This window comes from Mya arenaria, chromosome 4 (genome assembly GCF_026914265.1).
Source record: "Mya arenaria isolate MELC-2E11 chromosome 4, ASM2691426v1".
Lineage (NCBI taxonomy): Eukaryota > Metazoa > Mollusca > Bivalvia > Myida > Myidae > Mya > Mya arenaria.
Genome location: NC_069125.1, coordinates 7025743 through 7052542, shown reverse-complemented (window position 1 = coordinate 7052542; position 26800 = coordinate 7025743). Strand labels below are relative to the sequence as shown.

At 36.8% G+C, this 26800-nt stretch overlaps 1 protein-coding gene across 2 annotated transcripts in view; it reads left to right on the top strand.

Moving 5' to 3' along the window:
- The first annotated feature begins 8451 nt into the window (after nt 1–8451).
- Nucleotides 8452–26800, top strand: part of LOC128231394 (transcription intermediary factor 1-alpha-like) — a 29695-nt gene continuing 11346 nt past the window's right edge. The window contains exons 1-6 of one of the 2 annotated variants that reach the window (XM_052944169.1): nt 8452–9006; nt 12977–14749; nt 21507–21585; nt 23159–23306; nt 23783–24052; nt 24636–24859. In XM_052944169.1, the coding sequence (XP_052800129.1) occupies nt 8598–9006; nt 12977–14749; nt 21507–21585; nt 23159–23306; nt 23783–24052; nt 24636–24859 (2903 nt within the window). In that variant the 5' untranslated portion in view covers nt 8452–8597. The remainder of the gene's footprint in view (nt 9007–12976; nt 14750–21506; nt 21586–23158; nt 23307–23782; nt 24053–24635; nt 24860–26800) is intronic. The other variant, XM_052944170.1, reaches the window with a different exon arrangement.

Below are 26800 nucleotides of genomic sequence, written 5' to 3'. Positions count from 1 at the left end.
TGATATTGTGTTTCTATCGCGATACAAAAATTAATATACAATATTTGAGTATTCGGTGTATCTTTGCGGATTATAGTATTGATTTAGCTATACAGTGTATAAATAAAAAAATAAGTGGCCATGCACTTTTACCGGGAAGCTGAACCCAGCGTACTTATTTGTAACAGCGGCATCAATATGCCAGACAGCAGGATGATTTGGGGCTATCTTTTGCAAATATTAACTATCTTGGGTTGTACATCTCAACAAGCATTACTAGACAGAATACATAGTTTTAAACATAAGCATAATTATTTGGATTCGTCTTTTGTAAACATATACTATCACTGACATCCTTCGTTTAACAACCATACAAGCATTATTAGACTTTATGAATACAAAGATTAAAACCTGAGTTTGCATAAATGAGCTATGTCTGTATTATACCTTGGAGGGTCAGAACTGTTGCACCGGCTTGATTCATTCGTTTGCAGGTGATGTATGATCTGGTCACTCGTTGAGTACTAGAAGTTGAAGTTAATGTGTAATATGATCCGTTGTTTTGTCACTTCGTTGTCTTCGAGTTGGTTATTGTTAGATTCTTGTCTGGTTTCTTAAGCTTTCTTTTTCTGTTGTTTTTTATGCGTATATTGGGCCAAGTGTGAGGTAAGGTACTCATAAACTAGTAAAGCTCCCAGTGAAATCATTAGTGTTTAATTGAGGTTTACCCCACTTTATATCAATACGCAACTTGTTTCAATAATGGGTATTGGTTTGGTTTGTCTAGCGCGGAAGTTCGTGATGTCTATAAGTAAATCGTGTTCTGTGGGCAGCAGTATCGAACAAAAGCACGCGATTTTGATGGGAAACCCCATTGCACTTTAATATACAGAACTCCTATCGCACGTTGACGCAGTGTTATCCCATGTGCCGTCGGTTCTGCATATTTGCCAGATCTCTTTGCAGCCGATATTTGGTACAAAAACCATTTTGCTGTCAATCGTTTGGACATTCAGATTACACCCCGCATCGCCCATCCCGCGCCCAACTGAACCCCCTTGTTATTCATATGTGTGGCTACTGCATGGGTTTAATTTCCTGTGGTCTTCATATGTTTTTTATATAAAGTTATTTAAAAATAACAACAATACTAGGTAAGTGGAATATGGATCAAGTTGGACATAGAAAATTGAAAGCAAGATCCTTGGAGAGTTTTTTTCGGGTCCGAAATTTTATAAACTTGGTATATATTTGACACTATTAAACCCAGTTATTTATTTTATCCTTCATTCTATTTTTCTTTTCTTAAATTTCAAAATCAAAATGCCCTAAAATTGATTTCGTTCAGTGCTTTGATTGAATGCTTTAGAACACGTACTACGTACAAACATTTAACATTTTATATATCACTTCAATTATCATTAACCAATCATCATCCAAAAGCTTCTATTTCTATTTATAAAACGTAACTTACCTACCTACCTACCTATCTACCTACCTACCTACCTACCTATCTGTATCTATCTATCTACCTACCTACCTACCTACCTGCTTACCTGCTTACCTACCTACCTACCTACCTACCTACCTACCTACCTACCTACCTACCTACTAACCTACCTACCTACCTACCTACCTACCTACCTACCTACCTACCTACCTACCTACCTACCTACCTACCTACCTACCTACCTACCTACCTACCTACCTACCTACCTACCTACCTACCTACCTACCTACCTACCTACCTACCTACCTACCTACCTACCTACCTACCTACCTACCTACCTACCTACCTACCTACCTACCTACCTACCTACCTACCTACCTACCTACCTACCTACCTACCTACCTACCTACCTACCTACCTACTAACCTACCTACCTACCTACCTACCTACCTACCTACCTACCTACCTACCTACCTACCTACTAACCTACTTACCTACTTACCTACCTACCTACCTACCTACCTACCTACCTACCTACCTACCTACCTACCTACCTACCTACCTACCTACTTACCTACCTACCTAACTACCTACTTACCTACTAACCTACTTACCTACTTACCTACCTACCTACCTACCTACTTACCTACTTACCTACTAACCTACTTACCTACTTACCTACCTACCTACCTACCTACCTACCTACCTACCTACCTACTTACCTACTTACCTACCTACCTACCTACCTACCTACCTACCTACCTACCTACCTACCTACCTACGTACCTACTTACCTACTAACCTACCTACCTACCTACCTACCTACCTACCTACCTACCTACCTACCTACCTACCTACCTACCTACCTACCTACCTACCTACCTACCTACCTACTTACCTACTAACCTACTTACCTACCTACCTACCTACCTACCTACCTACCTACCTACCTACCTACCTACCTACCTACCTACCTACCTACCTACCTACCTACCTACCAACCTACTTACCTACTTACCTACTTACCTACCTACCTACCTACCTACCTACCTACCTACCTACCTACCTACCTACCTACCTACTTACCTACCTACCTACCTACCTACCTACCTACCTACCTACTTACCTACTTACCTACCTACCTACCTACCTACCTACCTACCTACCTACCTACCTACTTACCTACCTACCTACCTACTTACCTACCTACCTACCTACCTACCTACCTACCTACCTACCTACCTACTTACCTACCTACTTACCTACTTACCTACTTACCTACCTACCTACCTACCTACCTACCTACCTACCTACCTACCTACCTACCTACCTACCTACCTACCTACCTACCTACCTACCTACTTACCTACTTACCTACTTACCTACCTACTTACCTACCTACCTACTTACCTACTTACCTACTTACCTACCTACCTACCTACCTACCTACCTACCTACCTACCTACCTACTTACCTACCTACTTACCTACTTACCTACCTACTTACCTACCTACTTACCTACTTACCTACCTACTTACCTACCTACCTACTTACCTCCCTACTTACCTACCTACCTACTTACCTACTTACCTACTTACCTACCTACTTACCTACCTACCTACTTACCTACTTACCTACCTACTTACCTACCTACTTACCTACCTACTTACCTACCTACTTACCTACCTACCTACCTACCTACCTACTTACCTACCTACCTACCTACCTACCTACCTACCTACCTACCTACCTACCTACCTACCTACCTACCTACCTACCTACCTACTTACCTACTTACCTACTTACCTACCTACCTACCTACCTACCTACCTACCTACCTACCTACCTACTTACCTACCTACCTACCTACCTACCTACCTACCTACCTACCTACCTACCTACCTACCTACCTACCTACTTACCTACCTACCTACTTACCTACTTACCTACTTACCTACCTACTTACCTACCTACTTACCTACCTACTTACCTACCTACTTACCTACCTACTTACCTACCTACCTACTTACCTACTTACCTACCTACTTACCTACCTACTTACCTACCTACTTACCTACCTACTTACCTACCTACCTACTTACCTACCTACCTACTTACCTACCTACTTACCTACCTACCTACCTACCTACCTACCTACCTACCTACCTACCTACCTACCTACCTACCTACCTAATTACCTACCTACCTACTTACCTACTTACTTACTTACTTACTTACCTACTTACTTACTTACTTACTTACTTACCTACTTACCTACCTACCTACTTACTTACCTACTTACTTACTTATACCGATCATGATAATGAGATAATCATAACTAGCATAATAAAGTGATAAATAAAAGGGGCAAAATATAGGCTGATGATAAAATGTTTTCAAATGCATTGTCATGTTCAACTCATATTAACTTAATCAAAAAAGCAAATGATTTGTGCACAGATGATATTAACCTTTATAAATTTAAAATTTTAACTTATTCATTTGGCCCCAAACTTGCCACACTGGAGTTGAGAGGTACAGAGACATAATTTTCTTCAAGCTTTTATGTAATTCTTTAATTAACACAAAGTTACCACAAACGTATGATTTTTATTTATTCACAAATCCAGATAGTTAGCAATAATCCAATTTCGTTTAGTATTAAATAAAGATGGTTCTCAAATGTTATCTCCAAAATAAACTGATATAATGTGAGTCCGGAGAGATCCAACGTTATTTTTATCTCTGGCGCAGATAAATCGCACGGCTTTATACTAGTATACTAAGTATTAGAGCTTGAAATGCACGAGAATTCCGAGTTACACGATTCCCGTTTCAACAGAACAGACACCGGCGGTGCAAAGGCACCGTTAAAACACACCGGCGGTGCTAATCCATAATGTGAACTTTAGCGGTGAATGACGTATAGTAAATATTTATATGTGAAAATATAGTACATGATTACGATGCGAGTAAACCTCTGTACGAGTTACATACACAATCTTTAACAATACTAACATTAAGAAAATTTGCATGTATATGGCAAATAAAATAGATTAAACAAGTAGAACAGTTATGCATCTAGTCAATGTCACTCTCGCGACAATAAGTGTCAATATGTTTTTTTTAATATTTTTTAAAAAAATGCATCAATCTATACAATCATTTCAAATGACAAATATAACTAATCTACAAAACTGAATATTACATTCTTCGCAGCATTTTAAGCACAGCAAATGTCAAATATCTAATAGAGCGCAAAACCTCTCATTAAGCATTGGTCAGGGCAAGTCATTGTCGTTATCTACTTAAATATTTCACGACCACTATATGTACGTGCAGTAAAAGGTTAAAGATAATTACCTTTCCCACGATAAAACAGTAACAAATGGGTGATAATGTTGTCGGTCATGAAGTGGTAGGATTTACAAAACACGGGCAAAACACCAACAGTTATAATACATTCAGAATGATTTACAAGCTCTGTGTTATTTCGGTCTCCATAATGGTGAACAGGTATTAGAACATGTCTATGTTTTAATGGCTCCGTTTTCAATTTCTTAGTTACTTATACACTTTATGGCCATGATTACGGTGCATCTCAAATAATTCCCCATGTGGACTTGGATGGAAACGAACTGTTAATCAGTATATTGCGTAAAGAGGCCACTACAAGTTGTATGTCTGTAGCAATCGGTAAACGTTTTCGTTAAAGCCCTAGTTTAATCCTTCTATAAGTGAACCCCCCCCCCCACACACACACACACACACAAACAAAAAAACAAAAACAACAACAACAAAAACGTGTATTTTTACGCAACCTCTGTTAATTGATCTTAATTATATCGCCTAATTGTCTTACCAGATCTCCAATCTGAGTATCATGCAGTGCAGTTTTGGATGTTTCATTATAAAAATGGACCCTAAATAACCCTGAGCCAATAAACGAATGCACAGGAAATTGACCCCTACTGTGACACCAGTGCAATTAGCAGGAAATGCCAAACAATCCTTAAACTAGGCCTTTAAAACAGACAGATGACTGATACACGGTTCACATTTTTTGCATCGGTAGTGTCTGGCTTGATGCATTTGCTGCATATAATCATGTAACCCCACGCAGTGTCATGCATGCGTCTAGAATAGATTCCTGAACTGACATCGTTTCTTCATTGCATATTTTACAGCAAGGGGATCTTGTCCTATGACGAACTGCAACTGTGAACAAATTGCTTGATATGAGTTTATATCATACGTGACATTGAAGACGATTTCATTACGTTTAAACAATGTTACTGTTAGAAGGTTATTAGAAAACGTGACAGTAATCTCTATTATACGAGATACCCAATGGCAATTGGTAGAGCTGTTCTCCTCAAAGAAAACATTCGTGTTAAAACATCTTTGTACATTTATTTTTGTGACACTATTATTCCAAATCCATACATGCACATGTATAACAAACAAAGATTTTGAGTGATAAACCTTTAAATACTCTCTAAATAATGCATTTATGGAAAATATAAATAACTGATAACAAGATGGTAACCTTGTATGTTATATCTGAAAACGCAAAAATATTAAATTATTGGTGAGTGCTAAAAGTTTAACTGCGATCTACTGTCATCTCACAAGGTAGAAATACTGTGGTTTTTTTCTGCACCTTTCTTTTGAATTGAACTTGGTATTCTTTATAAAAACCTCTGGTTTCGACATTTATTCATCCTTTTTAGTATATCAAAACAATTGTATTATTTTGTGGTAAATCCTATTTGGGCGTAAGAGTGCATATTTAAAGGTACTGATTTAAAATTGATCTTGAGTTAGAATTATTTGTAAGGATGAAAATGTTCGAATCTAAATAAATTAGCTTTCAGTTTTGTAGAGCATCTGATAACATGGTCTATGAAACACAGAAACAAGTGTATTTGAATCATACTGTAATCGCCGCCTTTCGTTGGTAAACCAAGCACATCTCAACATATTGTCAAATTATATTTCCGAGCACGACACAAGCACCATATCGTCGGAGTATATTTCTGTTTTACGTGTATATGTCCGTTCCACTACTAGCATGTTCTTCAGGTGAAAGTACATCAATTGAGCCATCGGTGTAAATAAGGTAGAGGATTCATGACCTATTGCCTCCCTGAAGGGTCCCCTAAAGAACCTGAAGTTCCTCAGAGTGCAGTCCTTGGAACCTCACACTAATTAACTGAAGCACCATAGCACATGTTGCTTAGGCCTAAAATAGTATTTACATCGAAGGTCGGTTTTTAAGCATATATGCGCCTTCATTCAATTTCAGTAATTTATAAAAGAGACCACCGTGCCACACGCTATCAAATGCTTGTCGAGCGTCAAGGAACACCCAACAATCGGGGGATTAAATATTTCGCATATTTTTCTCTCAGTGAAAAACTTACTACACTATGCATACAACCCAATTACTCGAGATCTTGTAAAGCAACCAACAAACACATTACTATGCCATTACGAATTCACATAACGTTAAGACAACTTTAGCGTTAACTACAACCTTGACACAACGTTGTCATAACGTTAGATTTTCCCTGCGTTATTGTTGCATTTAATTGTTAGACAAGTGTGTGGGTGGGTTAAACAAAGCGAACAAAAATGTCTGTCAAATGCAATGGTAACAATATAAGCACACACATCGCGGATAATGTATAACGTTGCTGCTTGAATTAGCAGCACATCAGGATGATTTAAGTTTATTCTACATGTCTGCTACATAATTTATGAAAAAGTGATTGCCCGACAATTATACATGACATATTTCCGCTTTTTCTCACATTTAAGGAGTTTAATAATATCCCTTTATTTATTTTATCATCTAAGGAAAGAGGTATATACCATATAAAGGGGGTGGGTAATCACATTTTGGACCTTCAAAAAATGTTCATGACAATGTTCATAAGGCCCGCTCATCTCGTTAATCGTTTTTCTATGAAACCCCTATTAACCCCTTCATTAAACATGTTGCGTACATCATAAAACTCGTCTCAACTTACTCACAGAGGAACACAGAGCACAACGCAACTCGATAACATAAGTGTTACTGCTGGGTTTCCTGTCAAAGCGATATACATTTTCTCTTACTTGTTTACTTTACGACACATAATATGACGTCACAAACACAATGAAGCGGGTTTGTTTTTAATAAGCGTGTTAATAATGAATTTGTATTAAGATAAAATCCCGAATATATTAAAATAAAGCACACATAAGTTGTAGAAATCAATATACATGTGTGCAACAATCATGTATAATTATATATATCAGATTGTATGAAGATTGCACCATCTGGATTTATCAAAATAAATTCATTTGTTAAACAGATTCCTAGTTTTTTCGCCTTAATACTTTGTTAGTGCCAGGTCAATTGACGCCTAGCAACCCTGAATAAAAAGTAGGTAATTATCGGGGGCGTCGTATCCATCCATGCGTGCACATCGTTCACTTCTTTTCGATTGGTGCGTGACGTCAATGATAGTTAATTAGGCTGCACATGACGTACTTCATGATGTATACATACAATCTTGTTTTCTGAGCAATATACGAATAGGACACAGTTGGTGTCGCTCTTTTAACCTTTAATGACGTAGTAAATGAACCGTTCACAATGCTTTATTTATAGTTAGTCAAGTGTGACGTCATTAATCAAAGTGAATGTTGTTGCACGTGAAGTCACGTGTTAACGTGAAATCACGTGTATTTAATTCCCGAGATAAAAGTCGAAAAAATGACCCCACAAACAACAGCACGCAAGTAAAGAATGCCCTACAATGGCGTCACAAGTGAAATTCATAACGCATGGAAATTTACCGACACCGGGAAATTATATGTTTACTGGCCTTGGGCGCACTTAAAAGTACTATGGAAATTTACCAAGTCGAACAAAAGAACTAGCAAGATCCAGTTTAAACCGGATTTGTGCGGCGTGCGCTGGATTTTATCGATAAATTTTTATCCAACCACTGCAGTTTACAGTCGTCGCTCAGTCGTTATTGAGAACAGAGATGTTCGGTTAAGCAGACGAAATACTCGATTAAGATCCTGCGCCGTAGGACTTCTGCGCAGATATGGCGGCGAGTGTACAAAATTGATTTCCGGTTTTAGGGTAATCGACAAAATTTAATAAATTATGGCTGAAGAGTTTTTAAATGACCTCCAGAATGCACTGGAAGAAACGTCATGTACACCAGCTTTAACCTGTGGAAAGTGCAAGGACGAATTTTCCTGGGAAAAGCCTGCAAAATTACTTCCTTGCTTACATTCATTCTGCGAACCGTGTTTGAAACAGAACGATCAGCAGCCAAACTTACTCGAAGAGAAAAAAGATGAGAATACAGAAGAAGAGAAAAGTGAGGCACCAACGGAGAAAAATGACATGCAACCTGGCACCTCCGAAAGTTCCTCTTTGTCCTTTTTAGTCGGTGATGAATTAACCGAGAAAGATGCAAATGAACCATGTCAAACTGAAACTGAAAGGCCACTAATCCTGGAAAACAATATTGAGCCAAAAGATTTACAAGAGGGTCAACCTGGAGAAGGTTTGTCAACATTTGTACATTTGTATGATACTAATATAAAATAAATATATTTTTATGGGTTCTTTGTGTGTTTTATAGTGGCATTTCATGTTCCTTGTTGAGTAGTCCATTAGTCCAAATATACTGGTTGAGAAGCAGTTTCCGACAGAAAGCAGTTTCCGACGGAAAGCAGTTTCCGACAAATAGCTTTTTGGCGTACTTTCTTTTGATCTTCATAAAGAAGGTATTGTAATTTAATTATATGGTTACTAGGCAATCAAAAGTTAAAGTTTTTACCGAGACACGTAAATAACTTTTATTATTATTTAATGTTTAATGTTTATTTTTCAATCTGTACACAAACTTGCACGTGGGGAATCGTCACCCACAGCGCATTGCGCATGCATGTGAACCTAATTTGCATATCTATGAATAGCTACAAGGTTGTCCTTAATTGACTTATACAAAGGATGATCATTGTGTACATATTTGCAAACACTGTTGTCATGCTAGTTTCACACCCACATTCACTAAAATGATTACAAACACAAGTTCTTATTAGAAATGAAACAAAATATCATTGATATTTAGTGTCTGCCTGATTTCAAGAATGATGATTGACTGGCGTAAGTTTTTAGGTTTAATTTTTGGTAAATGCTGAAAAATTAAATAATGGTTCTCCTACTGTAGTCTTCTATTTAGTATATTAAATAAATGGATAAAAAAACACACAGTAGGCACCAAAAATCTGCCGCGTATTTGATTTGTCGGAAACTGCTTCTCGTCAACAGCTAATCAGAACAGTGTAAGTACCCTCTTGGCGCCCCCATTAGATACACTATATGTGATTTCACACATGTGAAAAATATATCGACAATAGCAGCTTGAGCTGTAGTTATCTAAAATGTAAACAATTTTAGTAGGAATTTTAACATGTATGAATAAATCAATAAAAACTTGTAAAAACTGTCGGAAACTGCTTCTCAACCAGTAGCGTCTATAAAATATCATAAAAACAAGAAATATTTCCAGATAATGTTATTTTATATTTAGTTCCGTAAACAAAAAATAAATATCCAACTTCTAATTATGAGTTTAACGGCTTTTCTTCATTTCATTCTGTCAAAATATAACGATATATACATGAAGGGCACCTGCAAGGCTTCAGGGCACAGTTTTAAATTGCTCGGAACATTTCGGCCATGGCCAAGTTGTTACGATTGTATAATGAGGTCTATCTCGAAACTTTGTCGGAGGAGGCCGAGTTCTTACGATTGTATCGAGTTGTTCCCCTTCGCATAATTGTCGTTTGTGTCAGTCAACTTTCGTTTTATTGGAAAGGTAAACAACTTGTTTTATGCATTAAATGCTTGTTTAGTGCAAAATAACTTCTCACTTACATGGTAAAATATGAATATTACTCTTTATGTTCAATTTCAACAATAAAATACTTCACTTAAAACAATTTCAATATTTTTAAAACACCCCCATTTTTTGCACATTTCCCGTTTAGATGTTAGGGATTGGAAGAATCCCGTATAACACGACTATTATTTTAGACTACATTACAGGCATAAGCCAATCTACATGGAATTACGGACTTTACGGATCAGGGACATTACAGATCAAACATAATGAAACACATTTGGGGACATTACGAACCGTCTAGAGAAACATAATGGATTTATAATTTAATTTACATTTTTGCGTTAAGCGCTGTAGCGCTCATAAGCTATAGTAATGATGCACTTTCTGACATACGTATGCAGGATGACGGTGACCGAATTTTCCCCCTCCGAATGCGATGCCGGAAATTCTGAGATCCGCGCGCGAAATAATTCCCACGTAATGCAGTATTTGGAGCTCGCCATTGAAGCTGTTAGTGGTTAAATTTCATTTTTCAGTGTTTGGTATCAGTAAATGTTAAATTATGTTTAGTCAATTTACACGAAAAGCACATGGAATCACTCCCGTGCATATGTATCAAGAGCCAAACAATTGGCAATATTCGGTAATGTTCGGCCATCTCCGCCACTGTACGGCAAATGGCCGAATTGTCGCTTAATCCTCCTGCGAAATAGTTCCTAAGTATGCAGTGTTTTCAGAAATGTTTAATCACGTTACGGGCATAATGATTGTTGATGTTCATTTAACTTTAATTTCACAACAGACATTGTATTTTAATAAGTAAATAGACTTGTAAATAAATGCTCATTTCAATATTTAACCTGCCGAATGACATCCAACTTCAGTATAGATTTGTGAAAAAATCCCGTCAAATTCCAAACAGTCGATGTTTAAAGTGTGACCATTATAAATTCCTGTGAAATTCCATTATGCGTTACAGACCAGTGTACACCTTCAGTAAATAAGTCGATAATAAATAGGTTTTAGAATTGAATTTCTATCTTATGAAATATTATGTGAAATAATTATGTCCTTGATGAATGAAATGTGAAGCGGTCAATTTAAATATACAACAACAAAGAACACATTAAACATATAATTAAGACTGGGCGGTAAAGTCCTGAAACAGGGAACGCTTTCAAGTTCAGACAAACTATAGGTGCAATTATAAATCAATGTAATGTCCCTAAAAATATGGTTCATAATATCCCCAAATGTGGTCTGTTATGTCTGGTACACAAGTCCATGGTCCTTAATGTCCTGTAGCCACTGTTACCGAAATCAGTTAACACTTATTGTTTACTTTGCGTTCATAGATGATTATAGGGATGAAGGTCGTAATTACGACAGTGGTGTTTTTCACACATTCCCATTCTGATAAAGAATAGGAGGAGTTTGGTTAATTGGCACTGTCGAATCTCACCGACACGCCTTCATGCTGTCATCGATCCTGAATGGCTGATACAAATGTCGTAATAGTCCCGACACGCCTTCTGGCTGTCAGTCATCCGTTGCAACCGTTGCAATCGCAACAAAATCGTGTATTGTCAAAACTGCCAGCGGAAGGCACGTCGGGCCCGACAAGCCATAAAGGGCTGGCAGAAACCCTTCCACAATAATGTGTGTATAGGGAACTTTTTTAACATTTATGTCAGTTATGGCCCTTTTTTATTTCTATATGATGATCAATCAGTCCTGATATTAAAGTCCTTCCTATTTTTTTAGCAACTTAAAGCTTGATTTCAATGAAACTTCATGGGATGCTTTGCTTTGCAAGAGGAATTGCATTCATTATCTGCAATTTCTGGTGCATTGGTGTTTACAGAGTTATGGCCCTTATAAATTATATATAATGTGATATAGGTCCATTCCAATCTGGTGTATGAATTTCTAAGCTGTTTGTATTCAACGAAACATGACAATATAAAAATTCAATCCTCCATTAACACATACAAATTTTAAAAAGATTATTTCTTTTTCATTTTGTGTGTTCTGTTTTGATTTCTACACTGTCGGGGGGGGGGGGGGATCATGTCCTTTGATAACCTTGTTTTAACAGTTCTGAAGCAAACTCGATCATCTTTTTACAGAACATACTTGTTATCTTCTTTTAATTGATGTGCGATTGTGTGACAATATGTTGCAATTGAAGAATACTTGTAAATGTACACTATTTCATAACAGGACTGGAATTGATATGTTTTTTACTGTAACAGTATGGTAGTTATAGTGCATATGATACTGAATTTGTTCCAGCATGTTTATACTGTGAGTTGGATTATAATTTTCAAAAAAAAATAATTATGAGATGTTAATTCATTTGTAGGATGGCTTGATATATATTTATCTTAAGCTGATATAAATTAATTGCTAGGCTTTCATGATGGTATTGAGTCAGTGAATAAAGTTTAAGGAGCAGTAGGAAAAAGAGAGGTGGGGGGTGAAAATCTAGCAGTTAATAAATAGTTCCCTAGAAAACATTTATGAGACTGTGTAACATGATATCTGTCTCTTATATAGTAAATAATATTATATACACATGTAATACAATACTTGAATAATAGTCAAATCTGTATCTTTTCAGTATCCTCCTCGAGCACATTTGATGGCACTGATGGGAAGAGTTCATTTGATGGGAAGAGTGCATTTGATGATGGCAAGAGTACAGTTGATGATGGAAATAGTACTTTTGATGGAAAGTTGCGCTGTCCAGAATGTCAACTGGAATACACAGAGGATAAGATTTTACAGAACCCATTTGTGTCCGTAGTTAAAAAATTTGAACCTAAAATTGAAGATGGTGCCCCGACTGAGGACAAAAAGGACATCTGCACGTCTTGTGATGAAAACGAAGTGGCCACGTCATTCTGTGTGCAATGTGAGGAATGGTTATGTGACCCTTGTGTAGGTGCCCATAAACGGGTGAAACTTACGAAAGACCATACTGTAACCATCCGGTCTGAAATGAATGATGTGAAAGAAAAAATGGTCATTGATACAAAGCCTAAACAAATGTATTGCGAGGTTCATCAGCTGGAAACGTTAAAACTGTTTTGTTTGACTTGCGAAAAATTGACATGCAGAGACTGTCAGCTTGAAGACCATAAAGATCATAATTATCAGTATATTGAAAAAACTGTTGATGGTCAAAAGAAAATCCTGATTGATGGCATTGATAATCTAAAAGAAAAATTACAGAAACACCAGGAAATGGCTGAACAAATTCTAAGCAAGGAAAAAGACATTAAGCGACAACAGGTTGAAGTGTTTAATGAAGTTAGACGAGTCGCTGATTTGATAACAAATGAATTAATCAGCTGGTGTAAAAAGTTGTTAAACTTCTTACAAGGTGTGTGCCATGGACGAATTAAAGACCTCACATTTAAGAAAAAAGAAATTGACACATACGGAACAAAAGCAAAACATATAATAGAGTTTGTTGAATCAGCTCTTTCCTCAGGGGATGACCTAGCTCTGTTGTATACCAAGAGTATTATGTCCAAAAACATTTCACAACTAAATGACCAAGAAATTAACTTCTCAAAAACCTTGCTTGACTTGAACATTCAGTATGAAAATGACGCTGTCTTTCTTACAAAAAATGTGAGCAAAATGGGTTTCATAAATGTGAACGGAAAATCCTACCCTCATCAGGAAGAAAGCAAGACCGCACAGTCACTTGCCAGCAGAGAATTAGTGAAAGCAAAGATTCCAAGTCTACCGCAACCTGTTAGTACTGAAGGTCAGACAGTTACAAACCCTGTTCAAAGTATGACAAATGCTGAACTCTTAAATACCATCAGCAAAGACAACTTTCAGCAACACATCATTGAGTTGCTGAGTCGAGAGCCTCTTGCAACTAGAGAAAAATACAGAGCACTACCTCCGGAGAAAAAGAGACAATTTTTGGAAAATCTGCTTCAGTCACACAAACAGCTTCATCTACAGCAGCAGCAACAGCAGCAGCAACCGGCACCATCCAACCAACCTGTCCAACAGCAACAACAGCAAGGGTTTAATCCTCTAGGTGTATCTGGTCCGCCTCAAAGACAACAAGCATTTTCATCGGATAGTGGGGCGTTGCAAGAGTTGTACCGGCAAACACAGAGGATGCCAGCACCACCCCAGGCTGGATTCATGAACCAAAACCCTTTCCAACGACAACAACAAATTCAGCAACAGCAATTACAACAACAGCAGTTGCGACAACAGCAGCAACAACAACAGTTGGCAAGACAGAGAATGATGATGCAACAGCAGATACGGCAACAGCAACTGAATCAGAATACTAATGCCCCCTTCCTAACGAGTCCGTTTGGGCAGCCACAGTCAAATTCAAACTTCCAAAGCTGGAGAGGTCAGTTACTTTTTTCTAATTATGATCAGATTGAATGATTGATTAATAAATGTTGCTTTCATACAAGTGAACTGATACATCATGTTTGATTATGTTTTGAACATGATAGTTTAGTTTAACTTTCCTCTTAAACTATCCGCTATCTGTTGCAGATCTATACATTGATATTTTTAATGATTTAAAGTATGCCCCTAAAAATGTTTTTAAGAATGTTTTTTTGGATATAATGATATATATATATCATCTATAACTACAAGACTAGTTTTTTTGTTGAGGGTAAATATTCACTGTCATGGATGAAATCTTTAGTAACTATTTACATGAATAGCATTATTAGCTTATATACAGTTTTAGCAAGGTTTTAAAAAGGGCAGCCAGTGCCACAGATAAGGGACAACACAACAGGGTGAAAGTGCAGTGTATCAGGCTTTGAATTTGACATAAAATATGACTGAAGTAGTATTAGGTTTCAACAGGCCTAATTATAATATGTTGTAGTACCAAAAGAGAATAACTTGCAACACCCTTCATTAATTATTTTGCCAAACCCTATCATGCTATCTGTATCAGAAAATGACATGGGTGGCCGGTGCAGCACCCTTACATAACTCTTTATCTGAACTCAAGCAGAAGGATGCTCCATAAGGGCAGACGGGCGTTATCAAAAAAGGACCGGATACCGCACCTTTTCCAAACTCCTATGTACTGTATTAACAAGATAATAATTGGGTTTCTTCGATTTATTTGCCTTCAGTGATTTTTCTTCGTGTGTTTTACAGCCTTCTGAAGGCTGATTCCAAGTGTCCATTTCCTTCAAAAAATCATAACATTTTGCCCACTTACTTGACACATTAACCTTGGATGAATTAAAAAGCAATATATTTTTTGAAAAAAAAACAACACAAGATATTTACATATATTTGCTGTTATTTCAGCAAAATTTGCATGAATTTGTATTTTCCCAGTCATGAAAATCTTTAATTTGGAAAGTTTATGTGGTGAAATTAAATAAAAAAAATACTGACAAATTCCTGAGAACTCTGGATAAGTTAAATCCTTTACAGAAAATGGTTCATTCCAAAGCACTCAGCTTGTCATTGATGTCACTTTCTTTCTAATAGGCTATACATCTGTAACATCTGAAACTGTGATTGATTTTGTTAGAGGTCATCCACGGGTCACTGGAGTAAAGCAAGAGAGGATGCTATTGAGTGAATTAATGTCAATGTTGATCAAGCTAGCTTGAGTTTGTCTTAAATCTGACCTGCAAAAAGTGTGACCCCAAATGGCACAATTCAGAAAAAGATGCATAGATAGAAAATGGATATTAAAGATCCATGATGTCTGTGATGCTATAATGCCTATTGCCTTTGTTTATTCAAGGTAATTCTGATAAAAGCTTAAATAGCAATCTTAATCAAATTATATTCTGAGATAATGGGTTTCAAATTGTATTCATCAGGGGAAGTACTGTAGTTATCTTAATTACAATTGTAAACATTTGATTGCAATTCTCAGTAGTTTCAGCGGAAATTACCCACTTACACCCAAAACCGCTTGCTTACCAATTTTGGCAGTGACTACAAAATCTCCTTCCCTATCAATTTTTGCAGTGACTGAAAAAAACAACCCTCCCTACCATCTTTTGCAGGGATTTACAAAATGCCCCGTATCCTTTTTTGCAGAGATGGACAAAATGGCCCACTATTATAAATTTTACTTTTCGATGGTTATTTACTACATGTATATAACGTGTATATAATTATATTGTATAAGATTTCATTTTACTAATACATTTAACAATATTTCTGTTCAGAGACAACATAAAAGATAGCTTTTAAAGAGGCATGTGAGAGGGAAAGGGCTTTGTCTACAGTCAAAAAAAATATTTTGGGGATAGCTTTGTTCAGTGCTCTTGATTGTCAAGTACCTATAAATTATCTTACTTTAGTTAAAACTGTTATTGGTTGTAATGTTGATTTGCACTGTTGATTTGGATATGTAGGTTAAGAAGGTGATCGGGAAGATATTACACTGTTGACATGAACATTGGTCTATTAACTTCCTCTCTTTGGAATCTCTTGTTTGTCTTTATCTTCCTTAGTCTTTTGTTACCTCAAGGTACTCCCAAATGTAGTTGTACATGTATAGCAATTTTACCCCATCTCCTGCAAGAACACATTATTTGTATGATGTTTGTTCAGTGAAGCATGTTAAACTGGAGACGAGAATGGTGTAATTAAGGAAGATATATATATTTTAAAAAAGGCAATTGAAAAAGCGAAGCAGACAATTTAAAAAACAAAGCATGCTTCTTGGTTGCAAAATATAATGCTGAATAGCAATTTAAAGTTTGAATTGCAATTGAGAAGACGAAACTTGGTTACCTGTTACAAAATTTATATGATATTTATAGGAAGATTTTGGTAGAGCCTAAAAATAATTACATATGGTTCGGGACTAAAAAATAATAATTTAATGCTTTCCAATATGTATTTTAAAACCTTCAATGCTTTATACAGAAGATTACAATAACACCATTCTCCTATGATGTAAATAACACATTCTTATAAAAAAGACCCACCCCCACCCCCCCACCACCAAAAAAAAAATAAAATGAAAATAAAAACTATTAAAACCATATTTTTTTTAGGCCTACCCATGTAGATACCATGGCATAGTTTGATGCTATTGGTGGATATTCCTGTCTGTCGCAGGGAAGGCTTCCGCAAAGAATTTGAAACTTGAATCGGGAACTTCCTTCCCATCATTTATTGAAATTAAGTCTCCCAAACATTATGGAATGTTTCTCTTTTGTGCAACTATTATTTTGATAAAGTAATAATTTGAAGCTACATTAATTTGTATAACTTGCCAACTTTATCGAATTAAATTCAAATGAAGGACTCAATTTAAAAAATTTAGCCCACTAAACTTCCTTTAAAGAAGACCTGTATTAACGATAATAGTTAAATGTATGTACTAAAATTTAGGAGAGGGCGCTTGTTTCTTGGTTTCAAGCACACGCCAAGGCCAGCAGATGGGGTCAGGCATGGGGGAGCATGATGAAGGCCCCAGAATGGGCGGGCAACCCATGCCTGGCCCTCGTAATGTGCTGCGGCAAGGTAGGTTTGTGTACCTTGCTGCTTGTCGATGCCTGTGACATGTGTATAATTATAGCTTGTAAAACAGGGGCGTAGCTAGCCTTCTATTCATGTGGATTCATAATTGAGTTAGGGGAAGGGGGGTCAGGGGCATGCCCTCTCGGAAAATGTTGAAAACAATTTTGCAATCTGAGCGGTCTGAGGTGCTCAATATTGAGGTGCTCAGTACTGAAAAATGGAGTTTTAGGATCATGTGGTCAAATACACATGCTGCAAGTTTGGCTGATTTTTTTTGCGTACTGGCAGCTACGCGCCTGGAGAATAATGAGTTGATCAGTTTAATAAGTTCTGCTGTCATCTAGTTTGTCAACATTTTGTTGTCTGTGCCTTTTGCTTGTGTAAGATTAGCCCAACAAAGTCACACTGGTCACTAGGTCTCTATCTCAAACTTGGTATTAAGTTATTATACAAATACTGCCTGATTATTTGACAACAACTTGTTTATTGAGGTCAGATGGCTTCATTATCATTGAGATGATGTGATGACTTCAAGTAGTTGTATACACACCTGGAGTGTCTGTTTCCTTGATAAATGTAGGCTGATGACTGGATGTCAGACATTGTCCTGCTGGGCAAGTTGCTGGGGTGACTTGGCAGAACTTGAATGATAAGGACATGTCAGCTTCACTCATTAATGCTTCTGAGGGCTTCAATTTAGAATTTGAAACTGGAAGTTTGAACTTCCCGTCCAACAAGTTTTTCACTGAAATGTGGAAGTCAAATTGTCCCAAATACAATATTTTTCCACTATTTTTCAACTTATTTGTTAAAAATCAAGTAATTTTTAACTTGCCAAATTTAAAGCCTTATATTATAATAATTCATTTTACTTCGACTGATTAGAATTGTGACCATAAAATCAATGTTCACACATTATAGTTTTGATATTTTGAACTTCCAAGCTTTCTACTTTGAAAGTTTTATTTAAAATTATGGAAGTTTTTGTACTTCCAAGGAATCAATGTTGGAAGTTTTAACCCATTTCTCGGGAGTAATATACTTCCAAACTTCCTTTAATGGAAGCCCTCTGTTTCTGGTTTCTATAAAATTGCAACATGTCACAACTCTGAGCTGATATGGATCACACCTTCTAACTGCACCCTGGACAGGAATCCTAAATAGATTGACAGGTTTAAGGACATTCTGCCAAGTCCATCAAACGCCTTTCATTGTCAATTTCTCATGTTATTCAGAGTTTGTAAACCCTGTCTGAACCACCTGTCAATGGTGTCTGGTAATAAATGTGATGTTTATGGAAAGTAAAAAAAATGTTAACAGACAAAGAACAAAATAAGTGCAATATAGATTATATGTGTTTGGTCTTGTTTAAAGACTGCAGGTATTCAAGATCTATCTGCTATTTTGTGAAGATAAAGGACCAGATTACAGCAGCTGTAAGAAAATTGCTGAGCAATTGTGGATGCTGACATGAATATGATAGCTTTGTCTTGTCTCATAATTTATTATTTAAATCATAAAAAACATGTATTGCAACAAAAAATACTCCGGGCTTTTTCTGCCCATTTTGGGAAAAAGACCCTAGACATTTTGGGAAATTTTGCGTCGTGAAAATGCCGATATTGGGAAATTGTACAATTATAAAAAAAAGCTGTCTAGTCTCCTGCGATTTAGGAAATGATTTAATATTAGTTTTTTCCCCTTAAAGACCCAAAAAATATCAATCCTTGGGGTGTAAATATGTTTTGCAATAAACCATGACAGATCATATTTCATATTGATCTCTGAATGTGATGAAAATCAATTATTTCAGAGGTCAATTATCAAAAAAAAACTTAACATCACATAATTTATTAGGATGTTGTAAATGAACCAGTACAGGTAAAAAAAACTTTCTAAAAAAAAAAAAAAAAAAAAAAAAAATTGATTGGGATTTTTTTCTGGAGATTGGGAAAAATATCTTATATTTTGCTTTGGGAATGGGTCCGATAGTCGGATATTTTTCTATTGCCAAGAAGTAGACTATAAGCTTATTTTGATGTGCATGTTTTGAAGGCTCCATACTTAATAATGTTCAGAGATATGTGCTAATGATGAGAATTTTTAGCCTCATGTATTATAATCTAGATTGAAAAAAATGATTATAATCATTACGTTGCATGCACTTTGATTCTTTTACTGTATAATGGCTACTAACAGTTATTTTGGCATAAAATTAATATGATTTGAATGCATTACCTTAGATTGAAACACTTTATCTAGCTTCTATTCATATTAGCTCCTTTCTGGTTTTCTCTGCCAGGAATGATTAAGCACAAATTTGTGCTCTCAGATAATTTCCCAATATGACTCTTCTTAATGCTATTATTCAAACTTAAAGAAATACCGTACACGCTTTTGCTTGGAAATTTGATGCACTACCATGGCTTTGAAATGCTCTATGACATGCCATGGTATTGTCACTTTAAGAAATTTTCAAAACTTAAACAGACAAGTATGTAGTATTTGATTGTTCAGGTCGTTTCAACTGAATGCTTCACTGACAGGCAGAGAACTTGAAATAGTTTTAGTTCTACTTTTCCTTTTACTCACAAAATATTAAAGTATGATACATGTCAGACTTGTAAGTCTAGACCCTAAACCAGGCTCCAATTTATGTTGGTATTTAAATAACGATACCTCTTGTCTTTTGACCTTTTCTGGATTCGTACTTGTTTTCTATCAATATCTATACAGTTAACTTCATGTTAACTCTTTTATAAGCTTAGCATTGTTCAAACATGCAATTTCTTTAAGAACTTTGACAGGGTTCTCTCAGTCGTGTAAAATCAATGTATCTACAGTGTGTGTATACCACGTGATAAATGACGTCATATATGCTACGTCGGAAGGCAACATATTGCTTAAAATGAAGAAAAGTTATCAAAGATAACTTTTCTTTTACTACACCATTTTAAATGAAACAAAGGGCAGTCTATGTTGCTTAATAAAGAGCTCTGCATTTGTTTAATTACTGAAATTTGATAAAGTCTTTAGTTTCATCAAACACTTCGACAAACCTGTTTCCAAAATCATGTTTTGACAGTGCTCCGTCAGACGGCCATACTGTGAAAAGGTTTATCGAGGTGTTTAAAGAAACTAAACTCTCAATCAAACTTTGGTAAAAGACCGAAGGCAGGGATCCGTAAGCTGTGTAGACTGCGCTTTGTTTCATTTAAAATGGTGAAGAAATAGTGAAGATATTTTTGTTTTAAAATCTTTTTAAAATCAAAATATTGCCTTCCGACGTAGCATTTATGGCACAATTTATCACGTGGTATACACACACTGATCTAGCCACATAGAATCTATCTAACAATTAATACTGCCCATGGTCAGTGTTCTCAAAAAGAACCAGCTGCCGTCCAAAACAAAATAGATGGTTCAAATGGCAATTTGGGCAGTTCAAATTTTGAAAATAATAAGAGTTTAAAGTAGAACAAGTTGTCGCTGGTCGATTACTTTACTATTTGAGATGGTTCAACAGAGACTTATTGAGAACATTGCATGCTTTATAATAATTTCTCTGCTGTAAGGATAGTTTCAGGATATATTGATGTTTAAATATTCACAAAACTTTTTCTTTGTTTTCCCAGGTGCCCCGGCCAGCATGCCTATGAACACAAACTCCAAGGTCATCCCAGCCAATCAGCTTCCCTCGACAGGAAAGTATGAGTAAGTATAATTTGCGGATTTTCACATAACTTCAATTTGGCAATTAATAGTTTTTTAACTAAATCTCTTTAAATTTAAGTAATTAAATTCTGGCTTTTTTTTAGTTCATTGTCAAATTGTTTGTAAAGAAGAAATTCACATTGAACATGAAACTTGGCAGCAAAAAAATGGCCCATTTCAGTAAAATTTCTAAGTTGTAAATCTAACACTGCCTAAGAGTGCTTGGGGACGTAGCAGAATCTATGCCTGGCCTTTTCTGTCCATTTTGGGAAAAGACCCTAGACATTTTGGGAAAATTTGCGTACAGAATTATGCGATTTTGAGCAGAAATCATCGCATTACATCAAAAATAGGGAAATTTCACAGTGAAAACAACAAGCTTTTTTGTCTCCTGCTAATGAGGAAATAATTAAAATATTAGTTTCTTTTCCCTTTCATAAGACCTGAAAAATGGCTGAAATATCAATCTTTGGGGTATAAATATCTATTGCAATAAATCATGACAGTTAATATGTGATTTTTAGCTCTACTGGCCAAAGGCCAGAAGAGCTTTTGCGATGGTAATGTGTACGTAGTATGTGCATCCGTGTGGTCGTGCGTTCGTGCGTCTGTAAACAATTGCTTGTAAATTCAAGTCTAGAGTTAAGGGAGACAATTTGCAAGTCTAGGATTTTGAGAGACAATTTGCTTTTTGCTTCTGCAGTTGATTTTGTGAATTACTCTGCCTTGTTCTTGTTGAAAGCCCAAAGGCCATTTTTTAGCTTTAAGTTCTGTAGTTTGCGCATTCATCTTAACAAAATTGGTTGTAAATGTTTAAGTTATACACCTGGTGTCATTACTGGCCACACCCAGGGTTCACAGGTTTGGTAAACATAAATCTGGAAAGGTTTGAAAATCTTTTTGTGTGTTCGTGCATCCATCTCAGCACAATTGATTGTGAATGTTTGTTCATATTGATCAATGTTGTGCTAGGATGCCCTTGACTTTGACCTTTTGACCAACTTTTTTTAACTTTTAAAACTACAGAAATTTTTACTATGAGTACAGTTTTGAAAGCATTTTTTTTTGTCAGATGACTTTTACTTGGCACATATATTAAAATAGTTCATGCAACTAATCTGCTTACAATACTTTCTGGGCTCAGATGTTGAACGTGCTACGTTTTCAGGTAACCCAAACACAAAACAAAGTATATGTCTGTTGCCTTTTACCCATACATACATGCTCTGGATTGATATGACCACAAAAGCCATGCCAGTAGAGCATAGGCCCTTTTGGGCCTCTTGTTAAATGAAGCATAACAGGTAAAAATACTTTCATAAAAATGATAAATAAATATAAAATACTTTTGATTGGGATTTTTTTTTCTCCAGATTGGGCAAAAAAATCATATATTTTGCTAGGGGAATGGGTTCGATTGTCGGACATCTGGGGACTATAGAAAAAGGCCTGTATGCGATAAATGTCCTTACAATATTTTTATTAAAACTCGGTTACATGTATACACACAAAAAAACAAGATTATGCCTGGAAATTAACAGTCTTTATTTCATATTTAACACCTTTTTTTCAGTTTCATTGACCCCTTAAACTTGAGGGGCGGTTCCGGGGAGCCCACACGAGTAAAACAGGAGCCCAGGGACAACCCCTCGTGTCAGTTCAGCGGCAAGGCCACGCAGCAGAGCCCACAACCTTCCAATCATGGTCAGCCTCAGGCACCAGTAAGGATTTAAACTTTTTAATATTATGTCATGTTAATAATATCACATGAACTAATGCAAGTTTTTGAAGTTGACCTATTTCAACAATCACACTTGGTTCATATTTTTGTTTAGGTTTTTTAGCTCAATTGTTCTAAGAATAAGGAGGGTTTTAATACTTGGAAGTGTTTTTTTCTCTTATTACTGTTTTCTTCTATTATTACTAAAATTAGGTTATTTGTAGACACATTTGGCATCACAAATTGATGCATTTTTCAAATCAGAATGGTGCAAGTTCTATTAAAATAATGGTGAGAGTTTGGGGCCATACACCTAACCCTTAGCGTATTATGTGAATGGAGCATAGCCAATGTTTCAGGCGTTCCTCCTCCCCAAATTCCTCACTGCAATCGCTGGCCCATACCACCAGCCCTGGGCTTATACATGGAGGAAACATGGGCGATATAAATACCTTAATGATGTCTCCTGTGTTTCAGGCGGTTCTTTCACCTACATCTGCCTTCCCAAGTTCTACACTACAATTCCCCGCCCTTTCCCCCAGCCTGGGGCTTATAGACAGAGGGAACAGGAGCGATATAAATACCTTAATGATGTCTCCCGTGTTTCAGGCTGTGCCATCATCTACATCCTCTTCCCCAAGTTCCACACTGCGATCTCCTGCCCATACCCCCAGCCCTGGACATATAGATGGCGGACACATGGGAAATAGATCCACTGCATCACCTGCTGTGCTGCCCGATATTAATGTAAGTAGTACCAGAAACTCTGTTTGCTAGAACTGTAAGTTAACATTTAAAAAATGTGTTTAGGTATTGTCATAGCATACATGCCGAAACCTCTTATTATTTGTTGAGTTTCGGTATGCCCTTTGGTCAAAAGAGTAATGCAGTTGCTTTGGCCCCTCTGGTTGTAGGGCTGTTATTGACCAGTCGCCAAAGCAATTACTGCAACTTTAGCAAGATTTTGCAGTTAAGCCATTGGATATTGCAACCATTAAATTTAATCCTATTATTGGTTAACTGATTGTTTGACAATTAGTGTATGTTTGAATTGCTGCATCCAGTACAACCCTGGAAGGAAAGTGTGCCAAGTGTTGGGCTTGAATCAACAACTGTCAAACACTAGCTTTGCGCACTACAGACTGAACTTACTAGGCAGCCTTTTCTACCCATAAACACCTACTCTTCCTCCATTCTCCATTTAAAGGTTATCCAGGTACTCCTGCCTTTTACCCATTATACCAGCAAAGTAAACCAAGAAGAAAAAAAGGCATGGCGTTTGGCTTAATTCTGTAAAATGGACTAATGAATTTGTTATCCACCACCACAGATCATGGACTCTGATAGAAGCATGGCAATGACCGGCCTGATGCACCCCAATGGTCACATCATCAGCCCATACAACCTGATGCCCCGTCACGACCCCAATGATCCCTCAGAGGACTACTGCGGGGTGTGTCACAATGGCGGCGATTTACTGTGCTGTGACCGATGCCCCAAGGTGTTCCACTTGAACTGTCACTGTCCAGTGATCAGCAGCAACTTGTCTCCGAGGTAAGTATACGGCTAGAAATGATAGGCTTAACTGTATTTTTATGTATTAGATAATTGAATATGCATATCAAATTTGCTGTTAATTTGGAAGCTATTTTGTTGTTGCAAATAGATTTGAAAGATATTGTCATGGTCTTGTTGTCATTGTCAAAGTTGCGCCAAGTTTTAAACTAGTCAAGTGTTGACTTTAAATCAGGAACCATTTAAGATTTTAAAATGTTGCTAGTGACAAAATGCATGAGTTTAGAAACTTTTTTAGGAGCTGTGAATTGGGCTCATGTTTGGCCACAATAAAGGAGGAAAAAGACCACCGATTGGTGACTGACATTTGAAAAGCATTAGCATCTTCTTATCACATAAATCAAATTTTAAATTGGCCAAATTCAACTCGTACAACAAGTATTGGTTGTCAGTTCTGGCTTAGATTGAAATGAACTATTTTTAGATATATTTGGTACTAGTGCATACTGTTCTAGTAGTATTTCCATTCTATAAATAGAACTGGGAATTTTGTATGAAGTTGATCTTTTCAAAATGTGTTACATTTAATTGCTTTATTTTGCAATTTTCTTTAAACTTGAGCACTAATTGTGTTATAAATCAAATGTTCTGATTTGATTTTTTATGCCCCCTTTTGAAAAAAGTGGGGTATATTGTTTTGCACATGTCGGTCGGTCTGTCTGTCTGTCTGTCTGTCGGTCGGTCGGAATACCAAATGGTTTCCGATCAATAACTTGAGAACGCTTTGACCGAGGGACCTCATACTTGGTATGTGTATTGGTCATCACCAGCAGATGAACCCTATTGATTTTGAGGTCAGTGGGTCAAAGGTCAAGGTCAGTGTGACCTTTACATGAAAAACGGTTTCCGATCAATAACTTGAGAACGCTTTGACCCAGGAACCTCATACTTGGTAGGTGTATTGGTCATGACCAGCAGATGAACCCTATTGATTTTGAGGTCAGTGGGTCAAAGGTCAAGGTCAGTGTGACCTTAACATGAAAAACGGTTTCCGATCAATAACTTGAGAACGCTTTGACCCAGGGACCTCATACTAGGTAGGCTTATTGGTCATGACCAGCAGATGAACCCTATTGATTTTGAGGTCAGTGGGTCAAAGGTCAAGGTCAGTGTGACTGTAAGCTGAAAAAAGGTTTTCTGATTGTCCATATTTATGCCCCCTTTTGAAAAAAGTGGGGTATATTGTTTTGCACATGTCGGTCGGTCTGTCTGTCGGTCGGTCGGAATACCAAATGGTTTCCGATCAATAACTTGAGAACGCTTTGACCGAGGGACCTCATACTTGGTATGTGTATTGGTCATCACCAGCAGATGAACCCTATTGATTTTGAGGTCAGTGGGTCAAAGGTCAAGGTCAGTGTGACCTTTACATGAAAAACGGTTTCCGATCAATAACTTGAGAACGCTTTGACCCAGGAACCTCATACTTGGTAGGTGTATTGGTCATGACCAGCAGATGAACCCTATTGATTTTGAGGTCAGTGGGTCAAAGGTCAAGGTCAGTGTGACCTTAACATGAAAAACGGTTTCCGATCAATAACTTGAGAACGCTTTGACCCAGGGACCTCATACTAGGTAGGCTTATTGGTCATGACCAGCAGATGAACCCTATTGATTTTGAGGTCAGTGGGTCAAAGGTCAAGGTCAGTGTGACTGTAAGCTGAAAAAAGGTTTTCTGATTGTTTTATTCTTGTGTCTGTATTGCTGTATTGCTTTTATTTTCTTATAATTCATTATTGTACAACGCCATTGAATATGTATTTATATGTAGAAATAGACGTTTAAGCAAATAAACAAGTTTCAAGTTTCAAATTTTGACATTCAGGTTTTTGGTGACCATCTGATGACTCATATGGATTTTGAGGTCAAAGGTCATGGTCATGACACACTCTATCCTCACACTTTGAATGGTCATAATCT